The sequence below is a fragment of the Gymnodraco acuticeps genome, unplaced genomic scaffold (genome assembly GCF_902827175.1).
Source record: "Gymnodraco acuticeps unplaced genomic scaffold, fGymAcu1.1, whole genome shotgun sequence".
Lineage (NCBI taxonomy): Eukaryota > Metazoa > Chordata > Actinopteri > Perciformes > Bathydraconidae > Gymnodraco > Gymnodraco acuticeps.
In genome coordinates this window covers 29030-54587 of record NW_022990883.1, presented here as the reverse complement: position 1 = coordinate 54587, position 25558 = coordinate 29030, and the positions used below count along the sequence as shown (strand labels likewise).

General features: G+C 43.4%; 2 protein-coding genes across 4 annotated transcripts in view; one reads left to right on the top strand and one right to left on the bottom strand.

The window, feature by feature from the left end:
- nup107 (nucleoporin 107) overlaps window positions 1-9423 on the bottom strand; it is a 30775-nt gene extending 21352 nt beyond the window's left edge. The window contains exons 1-8 of the mRNA XM_034233457.1: window positions 9314-9423; window positions 8382-8470; window positions 7755-7847; window positions 7555-7649; window positions 6982-7117; window positions 6790-6893; window positions 5323-5438; window positions 646-694 (exon numbers count right to left, since the gene is read on the bottom strand). Of these exons, the coding sequence (XP_034089348.1) occupies window positions 646-694; window positions 5323-5438; window positions 6790-6893; window positions 6982-7117; window positions 7555-7649; window positions 7755-7847; window positions 8382-8470; window positions 9314-9321 (690 nt within the window). The 5' untranslated portion in view covers window positions 9322-9423. The remainder of the gene's footprint in view (window positions 1-645; window positions 695-5322; window positions 5439-6789; window positions 6894-6981; window positions 7118-7554; window positions 7650-7754; window positions 7848-8381; window positions 8471-9313) is intronic.
- A 1389-nt stretch (window positions 9424-10812) lies between these two features.
- On the top strand, window positions 10813-24606 carry slc35e3 (solute carrier family 35 member E3). 3 transcript variants are annotated; one of them, XM_034233458.1, is made up of 8 exons: window positions 10813-11063; window positions 12781-13245; window positions 14949-15059; window positions 15143-15202; window positions 15660-15758; window positions 16295-16377; window positions 23628-23712; window positions 23831-24606. In XM_034233458.1, exons 2-8 carry the CDS (start codon window positions 12844-12846, stop codon window positions 23930-23932), a joined length of 942 nt encoding a protein of 313 aa, XP_034089349.1. In that variant the 5' UTR covers window positions 10813-11063; window positions 12781-12843; the 3' UTR covers window positions 23933-24606. The 3 variants fall into 3 exon arrangements, with proteins under 3 accessions (XP_034089349.1, XP_034089350.1, XP_034089351.1); XM_034233459.1 differs by having other exon boundaries at window positions 10815-10966; XM_034233460.1 differs by having other exon boundaries at window positions 10845-10987.
- Window positions 24607-25558: the final 952 nt, after the last annotated feature.

The window sequence follows — 25558 nt, the reverse complement described above, 5'->3', positions numbered from 1 at the left end:
TGTGTGTGTGTGTGTGTGTGTGTGTGTGTGTGTGTGTGTGTGTGTGTGTGTGTGTGTGTGTGTGTGTGCGTGTGTGTGTGTTGCATGTAGCAGCTGCGTGTGTGCAAACTGCCCCGCCCCCTCGCACACAGACGGGAGAGAGATTTCTCGTCTGGATTGGAAAGATCGAAAATACACCATAGACGCATTTCTTTGTCTTTTTGCACATTAGAAACGAGTTGGCGAAACTAAGACTGCGATATAATGTTTTTGTAGCAATAATACATATGACATTTTTTAAATGTCTCCAGTACCGATAAAAAGACCGATAACGTTGGAGCTTAACGGCGCGTAAAACACACGTGATGACGTCACCAACGAATCGACGACTGAATTCGTTGGCAACTAATTAAGTCATCGATTAAGTCGATTAGTTGTTGCACCCCTAGAGTCGAAACTGTTGGATTTGTTTCCACTATTGTTGTTGAGCTTTAAAAAAGTACATCATTTATTTGCTTTATTCTTTGCATTTTGTTTTATTGATTCACAAAGCTTTAAACCGCCATTTTCTTTTCTCCAATATTGTAAGATTTTCAAGAAAATTCCTTTTTTTTAATGCACAAATTGGAAAAGCACATAGGTGGTGGTGTGTAGTCTGTTACTCACAACCATGTCTGTCATCATGTCATCTTCCATCGCCAACTGGACCCGGTCTCTGCAGAAACACAAGGTCGACAAATCAGAGACAAGAACACAGACCTACAGGTATATAGGTGAAACGGGTGCGATCAGTGAGACAGGTACGATCAGTGAGACAGGTAGTCAGTGAGACAGGTAGTCAGTGAGACAGGTAGTCAGTGAGACAGGTAGTCAGTGAGACAGGTAGTCAGTGAGACAGGTAGTCAGTGAGACAGGTACGATCAGTGAGACAGGTAGTCAGTGAGACGGGTAGTCAGTGAGACGGGTAGTCAGTGAGACAGGTAGTCAGTGAGACGGGTAGTCAGTGAGACGGGTAGTCAGTGAGACAGGTAGTCAGTGAGACAGGTAGTCAGTGAGACGGGTAGTCAGTGAGACGGGTAGTCAGTGAGACAGGTAGTCAGTGAGACGGGTAGTCAGTGAGACGGGTAGTCAGTGAGACGGGTAGTCAGTGAGACAGGTAGTCAGTGAGACAGGTACGATCAGTGAGACAGGTAGTCAGTGAGACGGGTAGTCAGTGAGACAGGTAGTCAGTGAGACAGGTAGTCAGTGAGACAGGTACGATCAGTGAGACAGGTAGTCAGTGAGACAGGTACGATCAGTGAGACAGGTAGTCAGTGAGACGGGTAGTCAGTGAGACGGGTAGTCAGTGAGACGGGTAGTCAGTGAGACAGGTAGTCAGTGAGACAGGTAGTCAGTGAGACGGGTAGTCAGTGAGACGGGTAGTCAGTGAGACAGGTAGTCAGTGAGACGGGTAGTCAGTGAGACAGGTAGTCAGTGAGACAGGTACGATCAGTGAGACAGGTACGATCAGTGAGACAGGTAGTCAGTGAGACGGGTAGTCAGTGAGACAGGTAGTCAGTGAGACAGGTAGTCAGTGAGACAGGTACGATCAGTGAGACAGGTAGTCAGTGAGACAGGTACGATCAGTGAGACAGGTAGTCAGTGAGAAAGGTAGTCAGTGAGACAGGTAGTCAGTGAGACAGGTAGTCAGTGAGACAGGTAGTCAGTGAGACAGGTACGATCGGTGAGACAGGTAGTCAGTGAGACAGGTAGTCAGTGAGACGGGTAGTCAGTGAGACGGGTAGGCAGGTGAGACAGGTAGTCAGTGAGACAGGTAGTCAGTGAGACAGGTAGTCAGTGAGACAGGTAGTCAGTGAGACAGGTAGTCAGTGAGACAGGTACGATCGGTGAGACAGGTAGTCAGTGAGACAGGTAGTCAGTGAGACAGGTAGTCAGTGAGACAGGTACGATCAGTGAGGACAGTAGTCAGTGAGACAGGTAGTCAGTGAGACAGGTAGTCAGTGAGACAGGAGTCAGTGAGACGGGTAGTCAGTGAGACAGGTAGTCAGTGAGACAGGTACGATCAGTGAGACAGGTAGTCAGTGAGACGGGTAGTCAGTGAGACAGGTAGTCAGTGAGACAGGTAGTCAGTGAGACAGGTAGTCAGTGAGACAGGTAGTCAGTGAGACAGGTAGTCAGTGAGACAGGTACGATCGGTGAGACAGGTAGTCAGTGAGACAGGTAGTCAGTGAGACAGGTAGTCAGTGAGACAGGTAGTCAGTGAGACAGGTAGTCAGTGAGACGGGTAGTCAGTGAGACAGGTAGTCAGTGAGACAGGTAGTCAGTGAGACAGGTAGTCAGTGAGACAGGTAGTCAGTGAGACAGGTAGTCAGTGAGACAGGTAGTCAGTGAGACAGGTACGATCGGTGAGACAGGTAGTCAGTGAGACAGGTAGTCAGTGAGACAGGTAGTCAGTGAGACAGGTACGATCGGTGAGACAGGTAGTCAGTGAGACAGGTAGTCAGTGAGACAGGTAGTCAGTGAGACAGGTAGTCAGTGAGACAGGTAGTCAGTGAGACAGGTACGATCAGTGAGACAGGTAGTCAGTGAGACGGGTAGTCAGTGAGACGGGTAGTCAGTGAGACAGGTAGTCAGTGAGACAGGTACGATCAGTGAGACAGGTAGTCAGTGAGACAGGTAGTCAGTGAGACAGGTAGTCAGTGAGACGGGTAGTCAGTGAGACAGGTACGATCAGTGAGACAGGTAGTCAGTGAGACGGGTAGTCAGTGAGACAGGTAGTCAGTGAGACAGGTACGATCAGTGAGACAGGTAGTCAGTGAGACGGGTAGTCAGTGAGACGGGTAGTCAGTGAGACAGGTAGTCAGTGAGACGGGTAGTCAGTGAGACAGGTAGTCAGTGAGACGGGTAGTCAGTGAGACGGGTAGTCAGTGAGACGGGTAGTCAGTGAGACGGGTAGTCAGTGAGACGGGTAGTCAGTGAGACAGGTAGTCAGTGAGACGGGTAGTCAGTGAGACGGGTAGTCAGTGAGACGGGTAGTCAGTGAGACAGGTACGATCAGTGAGACAGGTAGTCAGTGAGACGGGTAGTCAGTGAGACGGGTAGTCAGTGAGACGGGTAGTCAGTGAGACTGGTAGTCAGTGAGACAGGTAGTCAGTGAGACAGGTACGATCAGTGAGACAGGTAGTCAGTGAGACAGGTACGATCAGTGAGACAGGTAGTCAGTGAGACGGGTAGTCAGTGAGACGGGTAGTCAGTGAGACGGGTAGTCAGTGAGACGGGTAGTCAGTGAGACAGGTAGTCAGTGAGACGGGTAGTCAGTGAGACGGGTAGTCAGTGAGACAGGTAGTCAGTGAGACAGGTAGTCAGTGAGACAGGTAGTCAGTGAGACAGGTAGTCAGTGAGACGGGTAGTCAGTGAGACAGGTAGTCAGTGAGACAGGTACGATCAGTGAGACAGGTACGATCAGTGAGACAGGTAGTCAGTGAGACAGGGTAGTCAGTGAGACAGGTAGTCAGTGAGACAGGTAGTCAGTGAGACAGGTACGATCAGTGAGACAGGTAGTCAGTGAGACAGGTACGATCAGTGAGACAGGTAGTCAGTGAGACAGGTAGTCAGTGAGACAGGTAGTCAGTGAGACAGGTAGTCAGTGAGACAGGTAGTCAGTGAGACAGGTAGTCAGTGAGACAGGTACGATCGGTGAGACAGGTAGTCAGTGAGACAGGTAGTCAGTGAGACGGGTAGTCAGTGAGACGGGTAGTCAGTGAGACAGGTAGTCAGTGAGACAGGTAGTCAGTGAGACAGGTAGTCAGTGAGACAGGTACGATCGGTGAGACAGGTAGTCAGTGAGACAGGTAGTCAGTGAGACAGGTAGTCAGTGAGACAGGTACGATCAGTGAGACAGGTAGTCAGTGAGACAGGTAGTCAGTGAGACAGGTAGTCAGTGAGACAGGTAGTCAGTGAGACAGGTACGATCAGTGAGACGGGTAGTCAGTGAGACAGGTAGTCAGTGAGACGGGTACTCAGTGAGACAGGTAGTCAGTGAGACAGGTACGATCAGTGAGACGGGTAGTCAGTGAGACGGGTAGTCAGTGAGACAGGTAGTCAGTGAGACAGGTAGTCAGTGAGACAGGTAGTCAGTGAGACAGGTAGTCAGTGAGACGGGTAGTCAGTGAGACGGGTAGTCAGTGAGACAGGTAGTCAGTGAGACAGGTAGTCAGTGAGACAGGTAGTCAGTGAGACAGGTAGTCAGTGAGACAGGTAGTCAGTGAGACAGGTACGATCGGTGAGACAGGTAGTCAGTGAGACAGGTAGTCAGTGAGACAGGTAGTCAGTGAGACAGGTACGATCAGTGAGACAGGTAGTCAGTGAGACAGGTAGTCAGTGAGACAGGTAGTCAGTGAGACGGGTAGTCAGTGAGACAGGTAGTCAGTGAGACAGGTACGATCAGTGAGACAGGTAGTCAGTGAGACGGGTAGTCAGTGAGACGGGTAGTCAGTGAGACGGGTAGTCAGTGAGACGGGTAGTCAGTGAGACGGGTAGTCAGTGAGACGGGTAGTCAGTGAGACGGGTAGTCAGTGAGACGGGTACGATCAGTGAGACGGGTAGTCAGTGAGACGGGTAGTCAGTGAGACAGGTACGATCAGTGAGACAGGTAGTCAGTGAGACAGGTAGTCAGTGAGACAGGTAGTCAGTGAGACGGGTAGTCAGTGAGACAGGTAGTCAGTGAGACGGGTAGTCAGTGAGACAGGTAGTCAGTGAGACGGGTAGTCAGTGAGACGGGTAGTCAGTGAGACGGGTAGTCAGTGAGACGGGTAGTCAGTGAGACGGGTAGTCAGTGAGACAGGTAGTCAGTGAGACAGGTAGTCAGTGAGACAGGTAGTCAGTGAGACAGGTACGATCAGTGAGACAGGTACGATCAGTGAGACAGGTAGTCAGTGAGACAGGTAGTCAGTGAGACAGGTAGTCAGTGAGACAGGTACGATCAGTGAGACAGGTACGATCAGTGAGACAGGTAGTCAGTGAGACAGGTACGATCGGTGAGACGGGTACGATCAGTGAGACAGGTAGTCAGTGAGACAGGTAGTCAGTGAGACAGGTAGTCAGTGAGACGGGTACGATCAGTGAGACAGGTACGATCAGTGAGACAGGTAGTCAGTGAGACGGGTAGTCAGTGAGACGGGTAGTCAGTGAGACGGGTAGTCAGTGAGACGGGTAGTCAGTGAGACGGGTAGTCAGTGAGACGGGTAGTCAGTGAGACGGGTAGTCAGTGAGACGGGTAGTCAGTGAGACGGGTAGTCAGTGAGACGGGTAGTCAGTGAGACGGGTAGTCAGTGAGACGGGTACCTGTAGAGCGAGGTGATGAGTCTCCAGGAGCAGTTCTCCTGCTGCAGCAGCCAGCGGACTCCGGCTGTCTTGCTGTTCTGCCCGGCTCTGAGCACCACAGACTGCAGGACCTCCACCTGAAGCTCAGAGGAGGCCAGTGGGTCAACAGTTCTTCAGTTAAACTACACTGGTAGGTTTATTTGGTCATAGCTAGGCTGTCCTCACACCAAGCGCATCATTAGTCAAAGTCAACTTTATTGTCAGCCTTTCATCGTTAGTGTGTACAGACAGAGAGATACCGTTTCCCACAATCCCCATGAGACTTATAACCGCCTGAGCTCCAGTGCCTTCATAACCTTTTATTCAGCTCATCTTATTCTATTTGACATGTATATAGTTTACTTTAATTGTTTTATGTCTTATATATATTATGCTTCATTGCTGAAGGCGCCTGGGACATAAGATTGTCTTGGCCATAACTAGGGAGGGGTACCGAGCCCCGGTATTAAAGGGCCCCGGGGCTGAATTATTAAAGACCGTGGTACCGTTACGCTCCGAAGCTATCGGTCTTTTTATCGGTACTGGAGACACGTAAAACATATATATCGTATGTATTATTGCTTCACAAAGATTATATTGCAGTTTTAGTTTCGCCAACTCCGTTTCTAATACGCAAAAAGACAGCAAAATGCGTCTATGATTATTTTTTGTATTTTCGATCTTTCCAATCCAGACGAGATCTCTCTCTCCCCTGCCTGAGGGGGCGGTGCAGTTCACACACACGCAGCTGCTACATGCAGCAACACACACACACACACACTCTGCTACATGCAGCAACACACACACGGAGGAGATGGCGGAGAGAACGCGCTCCGAGGTGGTTAAACTTTACCCGTCTCGATGCTCGTTACCTAAAGTGCAATAACAGTTTATCATGTAAGGGCGGTAACACGAGCAATGTGTCTAAACATTTAGCAAAAGTGCTCCACATCCAGACGGAGGAATGCACCGGGTTCCACTGTCTTTCTAGCAGCTCTGTAGCTCCATCACGAGTAACGTTTCCACGTCAGGTGTTATGTATGCTAGCAGCAACACACGGAGTTAACTCAGTTATACAAACATGCGTTAATGATTAGAGGAAACTGAGTTACTTAGTCTGTTAAAGTTTCAGCTATTCTGTCATCAGATTATTTAATACGATTTGTTTCTGTTGATGTGAAATATTATGTATTTAATTTAAATAAAAAGCAATGTTAGTTTTGTTCACAATTTGTTTACCTTATTTTTTCTCCAAAAGAACCGTTAAAAGACCGGATCAATAAGAGGTATCGATAAAAGTAGTAGTACCGTTAAAACCTTAACGAAACCCATCGCTAGCCATAACTACACTGGAGCTGTGTGCAGATGACAATAAAGCCTTTGAATCTCGAACTGTTTAATCCAACAGTCAAAGCAGAGAGATATGCATCATTTGCAGTTGGTGCGTACCTTGTCCTGGCAGAGCGCCTGGTAATCCTCCAGCAGCTCAAACACCGCAGAGGAAGAGTGTTTCAGAAAGGACCCGAGGAACTCTGGGAAAAGACTGGCAGCCGCTGGAAAGACGTGGAGAAATTGGAGAGACATGAGAAACTAGCAATGCAGAGAAACAGAGTGGGTTTAAGGAGCGTTAGTTTCACTCACCAGCATCTCCAGGGTCGTCTTCCTTCAGTAGAGCCGAGCTGAGGTTGGTGCTGTCCTCCGTGAAGAAGCTCGTGTCCCCCAGTCCAGAAATAGGAGAGAAGTACGTTTGGTTTGTCCAATCGCTGTCGTCCAAATTCTTCACACAGAATTTAAGAGTTACTCCTTTATTTATTATGTGTTCACCATGGCCTTTGACCCCGAACCCATCACAGTCCCCCTGCTTCCACTCATGCTATTTATTACATGTTTTACTTTTTAAACGTTTCTTTGTTCACCATGGAAAGCGGCCTTGGGTCCCTTGAAAGGCGCGATACACATTTAATCTATTATTATTATTTCAACAACCTCCAAACACCCCCAACCTAATAGCGGGAAATGATTTATCTTTTGTTATTTTTACAGACTGATCTGTTCTTACTTACTTATTGTTATTAATATTATTTTTACGTGGAAACAATGTGTTTTTCTTTTTATCAAACTTTTCAAGGTGGGGTGGGGGACTCGTGCAAAAACCCTTTAAGTGGTGATTTAAGAGTGTGTGTGTGTGTGTGTGTGTGTGTGTGTGTGTCTCACCAAACTGCTGCGACCGTGTCTGGGTGTGTGTGTGTATCGAGGCGTTCGACCTGCTGGAGCCAGAATGGTGGAAACATCTGGAACCCTGGGAGTAACTGAGAGGGAAACACAAGAGGGGAGAGTATAGTTAAAATAAAGAAGGAGCTCTATGATATATTTGTGTGCGTGCGTGTGTGTGTGTGTGTGTGTGTGTGTCCTACCAGCCTGTCTGAACAGTGAAGCCGGAGTGTTCCTCATCATGGAGCGAGCTGGTGTGACGGTGGAGGCGATGGGGCTGCTGTCGGGTGACGGGACTGAGACCAGCGGTCAGGAAACAACAACACTGACAGCTCTGACATTATAGAGCGGTGCAGGAACGAGTCCTAAAACCCAGAAGTGAGTTAGCATTTCACCACTTCCTGTTCCCTCGTCTCAGAGCCAACGGGATTTTAGAACTCGTTTTTGGAAAATATCTGAACTAAGGTCTGTGGTTGAGACACATTGAAGAGACGGATCGCATTTTGTTCTACAACATTAAATCCATTAGCAGTGACCCCGCTGGTGATTTCTGAAGAGTTGACGTGTCTGAGAAACGATGGTTGTTACCAAGTGGCTGAATAGGACTACAGAAGTTGTGGAGGCCGTTGTACGTCATTACGCCGAACACGTGAACACTCCTCTAAGTTAGTTTCTGTTCTGCTTGAAAGCAAGTACCTGCCTCCTGCAGAGTGTTCAAACAAACGTTTCAACTCGTACAGTTTAGAATCTGTAGTTTTGAATATGGATCTTAAGTTGGCGTGACGTTGAAGTCGTGCGACCCTGCTGTACTTGGCTGTAGTTAAGGATACAGAACACCTTCTTCCTCATTGACCTTCTACGGGCAGCGACGGTCACCTCGTCGTCTCGAACCACCGGAGACGGCAGGTCATTCTGACCACTGGAAGACAAGACGTTAACGTACGTGTTTGTGTATTAATACATTAGAGCTGCACAGATTAGACAGAAAAAAGTCACAACGTATTCAAATATGTTGATGCAGACAAATGTCGTATATGTATGAGGATCAAAATGTATGAAGCACATCAGTACCAAAGGTAAAGGTACATTATGCAGAATGGCCCACTCCAGAATCATATTCATTATAAGCTGATGCGTTTTAATGCATTATTGTCACTTAATGTTACTTGTAATGTTGAAGCAGGTGAAGCTGATTTTGTAAGACTCTATAAATGTGGGTAGTTTCATCTATAACAATATAATGTGTTGTCTAATACGTTTGCATTGACAATAAGAATCTGCAAAGAAGTGCAGTAAAACGTGCAATATGTAAATATGAGCACAGAATGGAAATAAGCAAGTAAAACACAAGTATGTCCAAATTATAACTGAGTAAATCTACCTAGCAACACTAGTGTTTGACACGATAATAAGACATAGAACAAGTAAAACGATTCAATAACCCAGCAGTTCTGCTAGCTAACTATTATAAACACTGGTTATAGCATTTAGTATAACCTGTAGGTGTTAAAAACAAGCACCCTGTGTGTTTTTCTCCTTTTACTGTCTGTAAAAACACGTTATTATCATTCTGTTGAAACCAGGTTGAAACATGTCAACATTAGCATCTGTTAGCATCACCATTCATTATGAACGGCGTCGTTAGCCCGAGCTAACAAAGTGAAGTAGCTACACAGCTGGCTAAATAAAGCAAACAGTTCCCATGCAGAGATAACATATATAACAACAGATGTAAAATACAAGTTTAATTAATATTGTTTACCAGTCCATAGTATTGCTGTCAATTCCCGCTTCACGAGGCTCAACAAAATTCTTCTTCGTGGGTTTTTTACTTCTCTTCTTCTGTTTTTGGATATCCGGCAGACTGGAGGCAGTGCAGCTCAATGTTGCCCCCTATCGGTTGGTGCTATATTGCATAGTGGATACCTCGAGTAAAGATGTTCAATTCAATACAATTAAAAGTCATGGTCCATGTGAGTATCTCATGCCAAACTTGTGTCTTTAATATTTAGAATTACGCCCACATTAAAGAAAGACATTGTTTAATCATTTTTTCTTAATTTTTCAAACGTTTTCCTGTCTTGATTTATCTCTCAAAATGTGTTGTGTGTAGTGAGTCATTTGTTGTTGGTCAGGGGGGTCAAACTCAAATACACAGTGGGCCAAAATAAAAAATCGGTGCTAGTCGAGGGCCGGACTGGTTCAATGTTTATTGCCAAACTTATTGAAATGAATTTATTGCACATATTAAACCTGGAACTAACAAAGCTTAAATGATTGCCTATAAAAACAACATTAAACATTAAATAATCAGTTGCATGCATTTCTTATGGCTCTATCTGCAGCTTTTCCAGAGTCATTTCTTATGAGTACATTTTCCCACAGGCAACAACAGCTTCAACAAAACTATTCCCCTCACAGAGAAAAACAAACATGCCCTGTTGTCGTGAGAGAAAGTGCAAAAGGAAGCATCCATTAAACTCAGTGTGCTGCTCTGTGATGCTAGTTCAGATACTTGGCATCTCATCTTGGGTGCAAGGTCATCAATGTTTGGGCTCAGGCTCTGAGCGGAGGAGACCCTCAGGATGGAGTGAAGGTGTGCGTGCAATATACCGGCGGGCCAGATCTAATAGGAATTAGAAATTATGCTGCGGGCCGAAATTAAATCCACCACGGGCCTGATTTGGCCCCCGGGCCTTGAGTTTGACACATGTGGTGTAGGTTATTAATACATCCAACACTTGCAATGTGCACAATCTCAGTACAAAGGCTTAAGCCTACTGCTATTTTTATTTAATTTTTTAATCTAAAATGGAAACTTGTTTTTTCAAGAACATTATTTTCATTGTATTTTTATTGTTTGTTTAATCTTTAAAAAAAATAGATAATTGAAAGCAGTGTCATGATGACTTTGCTATAGACACAATTAATTGGGGTCCATAGCACGATAATATACAGAGAAGAGGCAAATCAAAATAAGAAAATAGAAAAATAAAATACACGTTTTTATTTTTTTAGTCCACAAAAGATATTCATTCAACATTATTTAAGTAGATGTGTATTTATTTTATACAAAACAGTTTTTTTTCATGCTAGCTTTGGTACAGCTTTGTTTTATTTAGCTTTTATTTTTCTTATTTTTAAAATGTTCCCTATTTACTTATTTTCTTTTTGATTTAATGTTTTTAATACATTTCTTTCTGCTGCCTCTCCCTCCAGTCCACTACCGGTCGCTGTTGCTCAACACACGCCGGTTAAACGACGTTGAACGCGGAGGAAACAGGAACACACTGGGCGGCTTGTAACCAGAAATCACGGTTGCAATCAGCTGGAGAGCAGGGAGAGAAAAATCCTCCAGGAAAAAGTAGCGGGGATTCGTCACCACTAAGGCCGGGATTGGAGCTCCGATTCCCGGGTAGAGACTCTAGAACTCTCGGTGTGTGTGTGATATCCTCTGGAGGTAGACAGGCAGACAGAAAGAGGGGAGACAGATGGAAAGATGGAGACCCCAGGTAAACTTTTCTTAATGCGTGGCAGAATGAGTCAGACAGACAGAGAGAGAGAGACAGAGATGTGTTCAGACTATCTTTAAACTAATGCCACTCTGCACTTTTATTAAGTCTGCCACTTAGTCACTTTATGATGCAATTTCCCTCTTTTGGTGTGCATGAATTGTATGTTGTGTGCTGTCTATGAGTGAGTTTTTGTTCCTTATTTGCCAGTACAAAATACATATATCCATTATATGTAAATGTAATGGACAATAAAGTATTCTTAATCTAATATACTGTGGCAACTAAATGTAACACACTTTATTTAACTCACAGTTTAACCTCCATTAGCTATTTCGATGTCTCTGACTCACTACAAACTTCATTGAAAAAAACAGCTGTTTTACTGTTAAAAACTGCAGAAATGTGCTGAAAAACTCAACTAAAGTATATATCTGAGGTACTATTAAACCCTTACCGCACTACAAATCAATGGCTATTGTACTGTTTACTTAACTAGATTTATTCGACAACTATTCATAGTAAAGTGTGTCAGAAAACTCAAGTATTCTCTATTCAAAATGGCCTTTTGAAGGCAAAAAAGGTTATATTTATATTTATATATTCCCAGTGTTATATTTGTATATTAGTGTATGTTACTATATTTCTTTTCAATAAGAGTTAAGTGGTGGAAGTGAAGTCTACTTTATAGACTTTTTGTTACGTTCGTTAGTCTATATCAAAGCATAATATTTGATAAACCGATCTAACTTGTTTAGCTGTAATAAAGTGTAGTATTAAGCACAATATTAACCTCTGAGATGTAGTGAAGTACAGTATTTGAGTAAATGTACTTTTTAACTTTCCACAACTATAAGTAGTTAAACTTAGCTTAACATTCACCTTCAGGGGGGTCAAACTCAATTTGATCTCGGGCCACATTAGCATTATGGTTGCACTCAAAGGGCCGGTTGTAACTATATAAAAAAACATATATAAATATTTAATATTTATAAAATAATGTATTATATTACATTGTTGCCTCTGCATTCGATTCATATCAGATAGGGTAATAACATCATAATTAACTACGTCTGAAAGCAGAAGTCTAGGGCAAAAAATGCAAGTCTCCTCACTCAGTGAGAATGTCACAAAATGATTAAAAAAGAAAAGCCACATTCTGGAAAAAAAGTCAAAATCAAAAAAAAGTTACATTTTGGGGAAAAAGTCAGATTCTGAGAAAAAAATGAATATTTTGAAGAAAAAGTCAAATTCTGAGAAAAATGTCAAATCTGAGATGCATTGTGGGACATGTAGTTTATGGGCAACGTGCTTCTGTAAATCTGCATGTAACCATGTAATAAACATACTATATTCTTTGCAAGCGTTTGTGGGGCCGCATTAAATGAAGTCACGGGCCGGATTTGGCCCCCGGGCCTTGAGTTTGACACCCTTGTTCTATAACATAGACATAATGCTCTCCAAGTAATATTACATTATTATAACACAATATAGTGAAATATGCAATTCCTCTGCCACCAAATGTACCTTTGGTACCTTCACAACATTTGACTGATATTCAATCCGTACGTTGCATTGTTGTATTTACTTAATCACTACTACACTTAGTTAGCTCTAAAACACAGCCAATTAGCATTTCTGAACTATAGCTGTTGCATGAAGTCGACTGTATAACGTTTTAAACTTCTCTACTTCACTTTCTCTGTCTGTGTTGCAGTGTTAACAGAATAGTTGAACAAAGCTCAGATTGGGAACGCTAAGCTGAGAAACTTCCAGAACCATGAAGCAGACTTTATTAAATCTATCGGCCAACGGGCGCCTCATCGCCGGCCTGCTGGTCAACCTGCTGTCCTCCATCTGCATCGTCTTCATCAACAAATGGATCTACGTCCACTACGGCTTCCCCAACATGACCCTGACTCTCGTTCACTTCGTGGTCACGTGGCTGGGGCTCTACGTCTGCCAAAAGATGGACATTTTCGCCCCGAAAAGCCTCCCGATTCGCAGCATTGTGTGGCTGGCTCTGAGCTTCTGTGGGTTCGTGGCATTCACCAACCTCTCGCTGCAGAATAACGCCATAGGAACGTACCAGCTGGCCAAAGCCATGACCACACCCGTCATCATCCTCATCCAGACCACATACTACAAGAAGACCTTCTCCACCAAGATCAAACTCACACTGGTACGGAAAGTTTGAGAAGTATCCTCGAGTTCTGCTACTAAAACTCATTTGGTTGGAAAAAGCTTTGGTCTGGGAAATGGAAACATATGTCCAGTTCTTCAAGGATTTCAGATTCAAAGGCTTTATTTGGCATAGAGAGGCGAAGTCCCGCCCTTCTACTTCCGACCCATGGGACCTTATTTAGGAAAAAGGATGTATTGAAGTCAATGGAGGGAGAAAGATTATCTTTCAATCCTGTTTGAATTGTGCCACGAATTACAAACATGATGTTTGTCAATCTTAAAAAATAATTTCCACGTCAAAAAAGTCACAGTTTGTCGTAAAACTGTTGAAATATAAGACTATGAAAAATACGCAACTAGAAAGACTACAAATCCCAGAGTCCCGGTCCCGCATGCTGGCTCTTAGGAACCGACTAACTCCCCTTGTGTGTATGCACAGCTCTCAACGGGCCCAGACTTGGAGTGATTTTCAGCTCTTTTAATACTTTCCGCCTCATTCTGAAAGAAAGAAGTGAAATGTTCAACGTGACGGCCGTCTGGGTGTGTGGTGCGAGACGGGAGATGTAGTTCATTGAGCGGTTTCACACACAAAAAGTGTTACTTCACAGTTTTACGACACATTTGAATTGTGTTGACTTGCAAAATTATCTTTTAAATTGACAAACATCATGTGTGTAATTCGTGTCACAATTCAAACGAGATCAAAAGATAATCTTTCTCTCTCCCTCGACTTCAATACATACTTTTCAGAAATAAGGTCCCATGGAGGAAAGGGAGGGACTTCGCCTCTATGTGCACAATGTAGTTTTGGCAATTACATTACATTATTGCATTTAGCTGACGCTTTTGTCCAGTAACAACAAATGTGCTATTGAATAAAATCTAAAATCTCGAGCTCCTCCAACTTAAAAAATGAAAATATGTATTTAAAAAGAAGACGAGAGAATAGTGCAATAGACATAATGGTGCAAGTAGTAGGTTGAATGAAATGGGATGCAAAATACTAGTACTTTACGGGAGAATAAATACTGTAATGGTATATAATTATGTGGATTTGTGCAATAAGCAGATGTACAGGAGAGACGTTTATGAAAAACCTTTGTAGAAATGTCCTCGTTATTGTAAGAGTCCTGCTACTGAAACACATTTAGTTGGAAAAGCTTAAGCTGGGAAAATTGAAAAGAATTAGTAAAGTATAGTTCTTCCAAGACTCAAAGGCTTTATTTGGCATATTCACAATATAGTTTTGGCATTTAAATCTAAAGTCTCAAGTTCTTTCATCAAGAAAACGTTCAAAAAGACAAAATATATTTAATAAAAAGACGAGAAAATAGTTCCAGACATCATTTGTAGGTTGCAGGAATAAGAAAGATATATAATATATATACATAGGTCTTCAAATATTTAGGATTCAACAATTAAAAGGCTTTTTCGTCATATGCACAATAAAGTTTTGGCAATACAATCTAAAGTTGAAACAATGCAGTAAACGATGCAATAAAATACTCATTTTGGTGCATGTAGGTACTAAGAAAGATAGATATACACATAAGGTTGCAAAGCTAAAAGTGTACACTATGATAAATACTGTAATACTATATAAATATGTGGGTTTGTGAAACTGTATGAAAAGTTAAAAGAATGTCCTTATTTCAGTAAAAGATCTGCCCAGTTTGATGCTAAATCTGAGGTTTTCTGCAGGTTCCCATCACATTAGGGGTGATATTGAACTCTTACTTTGACGTGAGGTTCAACATGCTGGGGACGGTGTTTGCAACGCTGGGAGTCCTCGTGACGTCGCTGTACCAAGTGGTGAGTAAACACACACAAATAAATGAAACGTTTCTGTGAAATTAACTCGAATAAAACCAGATTTCTCTCCTTCTTTGTGTCAGTGGGTCGGAGCTAAGCAACACGAGCTCCAGGTGAACTCCATGCAGCTGCTGTACTACCAGGTAGGACTCATGGTTTGATATAACAACACATTATATTGTGACTATAGCAGGTCAAGGGTCACGTGTTACTCAATATCTCCTGATACAGAGGCTTATCAGATTGTTCAGATCTGTTAGTGCTGCAGTCACACCACCGTTACACGAGTCATGGTGACGGAGGCTCTCTAATGAAACGACTTACTGGTCTTCTCTTGGAAATACATGTGGGACTTATTGGCCTTTTATCCGGCCCTCGACCTGGGACTTGTTGACCTTAACTTGTTTTGTTTTTCATTATACAGACATGTGAGACTTGTTGGTCCAACCCTAACCTCTGTTTCCCACAAAGCTACACATGTTTGAGACAGGTCAGAGGCCAATCAGCTGAAGGCCTCCCTGGATATCACCACTGTGGCTGAAATAGTAACTTCATGTTCTTTTGAGTTCATTTCTGTCAATAAAGTGACTTTCTCCTCAGGCTCCGCTGTCGTCTGGCTTCCTGCTCTGCGTCGTTCCCATGTTCGAGCCGCTGACTGGAGACGGAGGGATATTTGGACCCTGGTCTCTGCCTGCCCTGGTGAGACACACACACACACACACACACACACACACACACACATATGACCCTGGTCTCTGCCTGCACTGGTGACACACACACACGCACACACACACACACACACACACACACACACACACACATGACCCTGGTCTCTGCCTGCACTGGTGAGAGACACACACACACACACACACACACACACACACACAACCCTGGTCTCTGCCTGCACTGGTGAGACACACACACACACACACACACACACAACCCTGGTCTCTGCCTGCACTGGTGACACACACACACACACACACACACACAACCCTGGTCTCTGCTAGCACTGGTGACACACACACACACACACACACACACACACACACACACACACGACCCTGGTCTCTGCCTGCACTGGTAAGACTCAACACACACACACAAACATATCAAAACATATGTGACACTTTCATTACAACTAGACTGTCTCCAGGCTTTTATTTTTGAAGTCCTGATGCTTTAGTACGTTGCCTTGTTGCTGTAGTAACGGTGTTCTGTCTCTTGTTGCCTAGGCGACTGTGCTGTTCTCGGGTGTTGTGGCGTTCCTGGTCAACCTGTCCATCTACTGGATCATCGGAAACACGTCGGCTGTCACGTATCCTCAAATATCAGGAAGTTCAAAGACTGTTGGGCTCTAAAGGGTGTTCTATAAGTTGTTGTTTTCCTACAGGTCTCTTTATCCTATCATGGCTTTTCATTGATGAGGTTTAAGGAGTGAGTTAGTTGGGCTTTTTAAGGAGTTTCAGGGACTCTTGGGAAGTTTTGAGAGCATTGCTAGGAGTTTTTTTTATCTATAATTGAATCCAGAACCTTTTTTAGGGGTCTTTGTTCAGGGGTTCTTGAGGGGGTTTCTGGTCTCTTCTAGACCTGTCTGTTTTTCTCTCCAAGGTTTAATGGCTTTTTAAATGTTTAGGGACTTTTTAGGGGACTATGAGGGATTCAAGTGTTTTTAAGGGCTTTTTGGAGAGCCTACTGGTTTGAGAAGGTGTCTTTTTTGTTGGTTTTCTCAAAGTATCTGGGGCGGGTACATTTAGGGTTTTGAGGGTGACTCGAGGTCTTTGTGGTTTGCATTCTGGTTTCTTTTATAGGTTTTCATTACTTCTCGAGAAGATTTTTGGTTTTCTTGAGAAGTTCTCAGCTCTTCTTTCTGGGGGAATACAGAGGTTTGAGGGTTTCTTGGTGGGGTGTCTGGTCACATTAGCCGCTTTCACACCAAGTACTTTGCCGTACTTAGTTCCCAGCACTTAGTTCCCCCATGGAACTAAAGAGCAGATCGCGTTCACACCGGAATAAGTTCCCTGAGGGTGGATTAGGCAAATGAGCCGCTGATGTCACTTCTTCTTCTTCTGCTCTGGGTTTACTGGCAGGCCGCAAACCACTAAACGGCGTATACTGCCACCCGAAGTCCCCGGAGTCGGGGACTGGCTTCAGTAGAAGCTGCTGGGACATATAAAGAGTAGACGCCGCATCGACCGCTACTGCCTATTGGCGCTGACGAGCCGCCATCTTGGACCGGTCACCCGCTCCACTCAGTGTAATCTGTCTGGCAGGCGCATTGAAGTGTCAGCGCATTTAATCAATCATAACTCGCTGAATACAAAACTGATTTTCACGGGGTTTTTTCTGCAAACGTCATATATGTAGGCATGATACCGGACACATGATTCGGCGTATTTTAATATTCATAGTAGGCTTAACAGCAATAGAATATTCTGGTATTTGATAGCCTATATGTTATGTATGATAGGTATTTTGCAAAAGACACACGATATATAATATAGGCTAATATATACACACACACACACACACACACGTATAAAAAACCACTAATGGTCTATATCAGGGGTGGCCAACCCGCGGCTCTCGAGCCGCATGCGGCTCTTTGCCTAGTTTCATGCGGCTCTTCAGTTCATATCGAATTTTATATGTGTGAGTTTGGGGGAGAGACACTGACTCCTGACTAGTGTTGCACGGGTGTACCAATACTTGAAAGGTACCCGCAATACCCTGCCGTTAAAAACGTTACGATTCCTCCGTTTCATTAGTATCGGTACTTTAAGAATGACGGAGAAAAGTACTCCGGTGAGAAAGCGCTGTTTTAATAAGAGCCGTGTGTGTTCAGCGCTCTGCTTCCACTCCCTGCACTGCAGCTGTGCCTGCAGTCCCGCCCCTCTCAAGCACGCTCAAGTGCCTCCCCTCTTTCGTGCACGCGCTAGCTGCCAGAGCATGTGAGAAAACGAGAAGCATGGCTGCAAGTGGGAGTGCAACTGCCGCTGCGCCTCGGCCTGTCTGTGAGACATGTATTAATTTTATTTAATACGAATTCTTGTCATTTATTTATTTATTGTTCTCATTGTTTAAAAGTTTGTGTTATGGTTCTGGTGTGAAATAAAGCACAATAATTACATTTAAGACTGTTTCCCTTTTTTAAGAAAAGTATCGAAAAATAATCGGAATCGCAAATTCTTGACTTGGTATCGAAACCAAAAATGTTGGTACCCCTGACAACACTACTCCTCAAGAGTTAAACCTAATATTTAGTAGGTCTGTTAAGTATCGAATGCTGATAATTCTGACGTAATTTGGCCGGTCAAGTTGTTTGGGCTCGGATAAAATCGCTCCGTTACTTTCGTCCCGTGTACTTTCGTCCCGTGTTACTTTCGTCCCGGCTCTCCCTACGTGTGTATGTGTGGTGTCATGTGTCAGTATGAGAGGATGCCAGCGCGTCTAATTTGGATGTGGCCCAAGAGCCAATCACAATAATACCTGCGATGCAGTGAACCAATCACCTTTGAGGGGGGGAAAACCTATCGTTGATTAAACATTATCCAGTGTTTCCCCTACCATTGTCTTGGAGGGGCGCTGCTTCCCGCCAACGGAGCCCCGCGCCCCCCCTGAAATTCAAGGTGTTTAAAAAAAAAATATAATTGTATTTCTTTTAAATATATACATAGCACCAAATTGCAAATAATCTATAACTACTGTCACTTTTCACATTGAACATGAGCTCTTTTATTAAATAAACTAAACGCTTTCATCTTAAGTTGTGGGTTTAGTGTTTTTGACCCTAAGAAACACTGATGCATTAATCAATAACAATAATCCACAGCTCCTCTCTCTGCTCCAGAGGATTTAAAAAATATATATCCCAATGCCACAAAAATGCATCAATGACATGGTTGAAATCTTGTCTCCAGAAAACAAAAAACTGAAACAAGCGGTATCAGTGACTGTGTGTTTGATGTGGCTCTTTGCAGTAACATAGAAAAAATGTGGCTCTTAACCTCTGACTGGTTGGCCACCCCTGGTCTATATGATAGAGAAGCAGAAGCAGATTGTGTAGGCCTACTACTCAGCTATTTTAATAAGTTGAAAAATGAAGAAACAATAATACATTATACAAAGACAGAAGTTATATATCAGTAAAAATGAATATCTGTCAGAAAAAATGAATATCTATATAAAAAATGTGCATTTTCAAGTTAAACACAAGAGCATGACACCACCCCGCCCCAAACCATATTTACACAAAGTTGCTCATGAAAGTTTAAATGAGCTAAAAGCCCTGAAAGAGGACTGTTTTGCTTCTTTCTCGTGCTCCCTTTCTGCAGGTCAAGAGAGGTGAGTTTGTGGTGTAGTCTTATTTTCAGAAACAACCAATGACAACAAGTTGGAATAATGGTTGTCGATGCCAAACTGCGTCTCCTCAATGTGTTCCCCAAGCTGAAACACATCCTCCGTTCCAATCTCCTCCCGGACGATGTAGGTGACTGTCGACACCTTTGGAGCTTGCCTTGTTGAAGCTTGGCGAATCACCCTCTCTGCAGCTCTCAGCACCTTCACTGTGTAGGGCCGCACGATTTTGGGAAAAAATCTAATTGCGATTTTTCTGACAAATATTGCGATTTGCGATATTTGTTTTTAAGCGACCCAACGGAAGTTTATTGTAAAATGCGGCCATATCTCCGGCTAGGAAGGTCGTATCAACGTACTCCCGTCTCTAGCGCCCCCGCAGCCCGAGCTGCGAGTGAAAGAACTAAACTTACATGAAGCTTCCGTTGGGTTACTTTAAAGTCAAGCTTCAGTTTAAGATTCTCCCTGTAATAGAAACATGTGATGGAGCATTACTAACCTGACCCAGATGCTTTGTTTCACCAAAGCATCTAGGAAAGCTCCATTGGAAGCCATTTGGAAAGGGCAGGCACTTTCAAAAGCACTTTGCAGGTGATTGGATCAATCTGTCACCTTCTATCATGGGCCACTTCTGATTGATTAACAATGGCTGGTACATGTGGAGCTCAGCACTTCTGATTGGTGTGGATGACTGACACACAAGAAGAAAAAAAGTTTAAAAAAATCGCAGGCTTTGCGATTTGATAATCGCATAATCTCGAATCGCGATTTCGATTTAAAATCGATTAATCGTTCAGCCCTAGCCTTGTGATGGAATCACTAGGCCACCGTTGTTTTTCAGGGCTAGAAGGTGGTAGCTCTCATCAAATGATGAAGGTACAGCATCTCTGACCAAGCTTGCACGGCACACATCACAGGACAGCTTTCGCAGAATCTGCCGGACTACAAATCCTGCGATGTAGACCAGCGCATAGACCACCAAACCGAGTGGGAAGATAGCTGTGGTCACTCACAACAGCCGAAATGTTGGCGAATGGAGATGGGTGCTCTTCAGCAGTTTCACCTGTCTCTACCGCAGACAGGGACACAGTGTGATCTTGGGCTGCCACATTGCCTGTCTCACTATGAAACACCACACCGAACCATCAGACGGCGGAAGATGGCCTGGAACTGGCGTGCAGATGGATTGTTATTCCAGCCACCTTGTATGGAAAACAGGCACACAATACATACATTACTCATAAGTCATTTTCAGAATTTATTGCAATTAAAAGAACATCAAAATCAGCTACATCTCAAATTGAGAAGTAGTTATTTAACGTATTTGCAACCGTAATTTCCAAAGATGAAATTGAACAACATTAAGACTACCTTTGTAATGTATGTGGATGAGGGAGGGGAAGATTTGTAGTCTCTGAGGTATTTGTATGCCTTTGGACCATGTAGATGGAGTGTGAGGGCAAACTCTCTGTGGTCCTTTGAGTACTCATGGCCCTGCTTTGCCTTGAAGTCTATTTGAAGATCTGAAATTGTATGAGAAAAAAGTCCCCTTCATATAATAACAAAGGAGTTTAATAAAGAGTGTAAGATGTACATGTTACTCATCTTACCTGAGTAGAAATCAAGCCTCTCTTTGAGTTCTTCATTAATGAGGTTCTTTTCCCTCAAATCCCCCAAAAGACTCCTCACTGTGGTCTTTGCCCTCTTTTCTCTAGCCATGGCATTCTTCCTCTCTCGCTCGAGACTCTCCACTCTTGCTAAAGCTTCATTGAGTCTGGCCTTAAGAGCAGTAGGAGAAGCAGGCAAAGACATAGCTATGATCCTAGTAGAAAGAGGGATGAACATGGTTTGAGTGATGTTTCACTTCACACACATCACTTTGACACAACTAGAGTATGGCCCACATTCTTTCTTATAGTCATCACCTGTCAAAGCCACTGCCAGCATCGTGTGTGTGTGTGTGTGTGTGTGTGTGTGTGTGTGTGTGGTGTGTGTGTGTGTGTGTGTGTGTGTGTGTGGTGTGTGTGGTGTGTGTGTGTGTGTGTGTGTGTGTGTGGTGTGTGTGTGTGTGTGTGTGTGTGTGTGTGTGTGTGTGTGTGTGTGTGTGTGTGTGTGTGTGTGTGTGTGTGTGTGTGTGTGTGTGTGTGTGTGTGTGTGTGTGTCAGGAATGCATGTTCAACATGTCTTCAATTGTGTGTGTATGGGTTTATTTGTGAGTGTGTTTAATATGAGTGGCAGCAAACAAGAGAGATTTTACTTTGTCTCGGACCATTATGATATGATGTTGAAAATAGAAATACTCACATCATTAGGCTGAGGTTGTGAGTGTGAGGTTGAAGCTTCTGAGTCGTCCTGAGGGGCCACAGACAGGCTCTCTTCAGCTTTTCTGGAAGTAGACATAGTCCTGCCCTTTTCCGGCTAAAATGAAGAAGCATAATACTCTTGAAAAGAATATATATATATATATATATATATACATATATATATATATATACACACACACACACACACACACACACACACACACACACACACACACACACACAGGGATAGGTATTTCACCCTGCCCTGTTATTGATAATAGAATATTTACATTTATGAATGCTAATAGCCTTATGATGATACACCTACTCTTTGGAGGTGAACCGGGAAGCTGAAGATGGAGGGAATAACACCATCTCTGAGTCGGACAATCTGTCCTGTCCTGTCAAACTCGTCCTGCTTAAAATGCTCACTGCAAATCACGGATGACTCGCTTGCAGTGAACCCTTCCCTCCTCAAAGCAACTTCCCACTTCTTCCTCATATCTTTGTCTTTGGAAAACCTTCAAAATAAAAACGGGAGATTTGAGAGAGTCAACACAATTTTTTTTAAGAAGGAGGTCAAGCTTATTTTCTTCCTTCTTCTTCCTAGATAGATTAGATTAGATTTGACTTTATTCATCCTACAACGGGGAAATTCACTTGTTACAGCAGCATATGATGTTGAAACACCGTTGGTGTGAATGAGGTACTAGATACCTCATTCACACCAACGGTGTTTCAGGGCCGGTTCGGAGCTGGAGCTTGAAAAGCACCGGGTTTTCCTCTTCACACCGCAGCGGAGCAGCCTCTTAGCTCCGGAATCCGGTTCGTTTCAAGCACCAACAAATTGTCCGGCTAGAGCAAAAGCACCGCATACGTCACGCTTACGTCGAGGCGGGGGCAGAGACAGATCAACTCCTGAACAACAACAACAAGCCCGCGTTTTATCCAGTTTGTACAACGATGGAGAAACTTAACAAGAGTTTCAGTGTTTCTGCCATAGACTGTATATATAAAGGTTTCTGCTCATAGTGAAGCAACGTGTCTGCGTGTTAAGGTGGAACCTGAGCATTCACGTTGATCACCTCTCATTATAAATCTATAAAACTATAAATATTAAACTTTACTTCACGTGTTCATTTGAGAACAGCTGTTACATACCTGGGTGAAGGTTACAGTTCATTTAAATGAAAGATACAACGTTACTCCACACTCATGGTTCAGTCCACCTTAAGAAATAAGACCGACCTCGGAAGCAGTTGTGTTTTAAAAAAACCTTTATTGACACGAGTACACTTTTTTAGAAGAATATAACTCAACCACAGAAATGACTCTGGAAAAGCTGCAGATAGAGCCTTAAGAAATGAATGCAACTGATTTCATCCGCGCGGTTTGGCTTTATGAAGCAGGCACGCAAACGGTTACGTCATGACGCAAACGATGACGCAACGACGCATTACCAGTCGGACTCTGGGCGGTGTGAAAAGAGCCAGAGCTAAACCGAAGAACTGGTTCTGAACCTGAAAAGCTCTAGCACGGAGCTTGAACCGGAGTAGCGTTGGTGTGAATGAGGTATTTTTGGTGTGAACGCAAAATCCCAGGAACTATCGGAACTAAAAGGGAAAGTACTCCGGTGTGAAAGCGCCTCTTGAGGGTTTTCTTTGGGGGGTTTTGTAAGGTTTCTTAGTTCTTGGGGGGTAATCTCTTCTAAGGGAGTTATGATGGATTTGTGAGGATATGTATAATATTACTTAAGGGGTTTCTTCAGTTCTGTAGAAGATCTTTTATCTGAATGTATATGTTTCTGGGAGAGTTCATGAAGTCTTGAAGGTCTTCTGGAAATAATTCTAGATATCAAACTTTATTTGATCTGTTTTTGTGTTGTTGCTTTCCTGATTTTCATTTGTAGCTACAACATGTTTGGACATTTCAAATTCTGCATCACTCTGGTTGGAGGATACTTGATCTTCAATGACCCGATATCAATCAACCAGGTGAGTCTTACTCTGCTGCCCTAAGGATTCAAACCAACAACCTCTGTCTCCCTTTCCATAATAATTTCCTCTGAATATCTTTCTCTTCTTCTCCTTCTGTCCCTCGTTCCCCCCTCAGGCGTTGGGGATCCTCTGCACTCTGGCTGGTATTTTGTCTTACACTCACTTCAAGCTGGCCGAACAGGAGGAGGGGAAGAGCCGCCTTGCTCAAAGACCATAGGCTGACGCACCTGTCAATCATCTGCACGGACTCCTGCCATTGGCCAACGCCTGCAGAGAACTCTTTATATATATAAAAAAAAGTATTTTTCTAGAAGAGTGAAGATGTTCATCGCTGTTCACCGACATTTCAACGCTTTTCACGTGGATTTTTGATCAACAAAACTCGTTTTTTAAAGGGAAACTGGGTGCTGGGAATAGAAGGCGTTCTTGACTTAATGAGACTTTAAAATGACAAAGCACAAATGAACATTTTTCAAACTGACTTTAATTCGAAACCACATTTTTTTTCATGCAATCAATTATTATATTGAGACAGTAGTCCAATTACTTTCAAGCTGTCCCTGTATATTATTCATCAATCAATATTTTAACACTTTTGAGCCAAATGACAAATAACGTCACCGATCAAAAGCTAATAAATAATAGGTTTAATGGTTTCACAGTATTTTGCGTTTATCCTGCTCTTGGTCTCGTTCAGTGTTATTTTCATTTGTTTTCCTAATTTCTTCACATGTTTGTATCAGTTCTTTCTACAGGAAGTGATGAGGATTTCCATCATTCCCACCTAGCTGTGATTTCTACTTCAGATTACAAAACGTTTACAATTGTCATTTAACTTTGCCGTGTTGAACATGCTCGGCCTGCTGAATAAAAACTGATGTAATGACAGTTCTTTAAAATCGTTTTTTTTGTAAAAACAATGCTGAACGATGTTTTATAAATGTTAAAGTAAAAAAACAACCCTAACCCTCTGAAATCACAGGATATGGTAGAATAAAGTTGCAGAAAATGTAAAAATCAAGGAAACCCGGGTCTTGCCTGAGGTTTAACTGTAAGAGAAACAAGTCAGTAAACCTGCTGTAGGTGCTCGTTGTACAAAATGTAAACATGGCTACATATATTACAACCACACCTAAATGCGCCTGTGAACAGCTCTTCTGTTTAGATTTCCTGTAGCTCTGAGCTGAGCCTTCAGTAATGTCAATAACTCTACAACAGCACCCCTTGTTCACACACACACACGAGCGCGGCATTGGCTCAGTCACTATGGTCTTGGACTGTGAGCCGTAGGGTCGCTGGTTCAAGTCCCCGAACAGACCTAAATATGAAGTGTGGACTGCTACTTGGAGAGGTCCCAGTTCACCTCCTGCCCTGCCGTGGTGCCCTTGAACAAGGCACTTGACAACCCCCTTCCCCCCCAACTCCAATTGCTCCCCGGGCGCTGTACAATAGCTAATACCAGGAGTCTAGTACTAGGAGCAGTGGCTCCTAGTACTAGACTCCTGGTATTAGGATGGGTTAAAAGCAGAGGCCAAATTTCACTGTGTGCTGTGTGCTCTGCATGTGTGACCATTAAAGAGGGGTTTCATTCCTCCGATTCTATCTACACACACACACACACACACACACACACACACAGAGCAGCTGTTCAGATGAATGAATGTGATGGAAAATACCTGTAATCTCCTGGGAAGGAACATTTTGGCGATGCTGTAAAAAAATTATTTTTACAGGTTTTGTTTTCCTATGAAAGTCCAATTTAGTTTACTCTGCTTTTAATGTAATTTAATTCCATGTAAGGTTGTGTTTTCTTTACATTAGGGTAGCATCGAGACTACAATGC

Coding starts and splice junctions, on each gene's coding strand:
- slc35e3 (XM_034233458.1), top strand. CDS start 12,844: ATGAAGCAGACTTTATTAAATCTATCGGCCAACGGGCGCCTCATCGCC. Junction 13,246..14,948: donor CCAAGATCAAACTCACACTG/GTACGGAAAGTT, acceptor GGTTTTCTGCAG/GTTCCCATCACATTAGGGGT. Junction 15,060..15,142: donor TGACGTCGCTGTACCAAGTG/GTGAGTAAACAC, acceptor TCTTTGTGTCAG/TGGGTCGGAGCTAAGCAACA.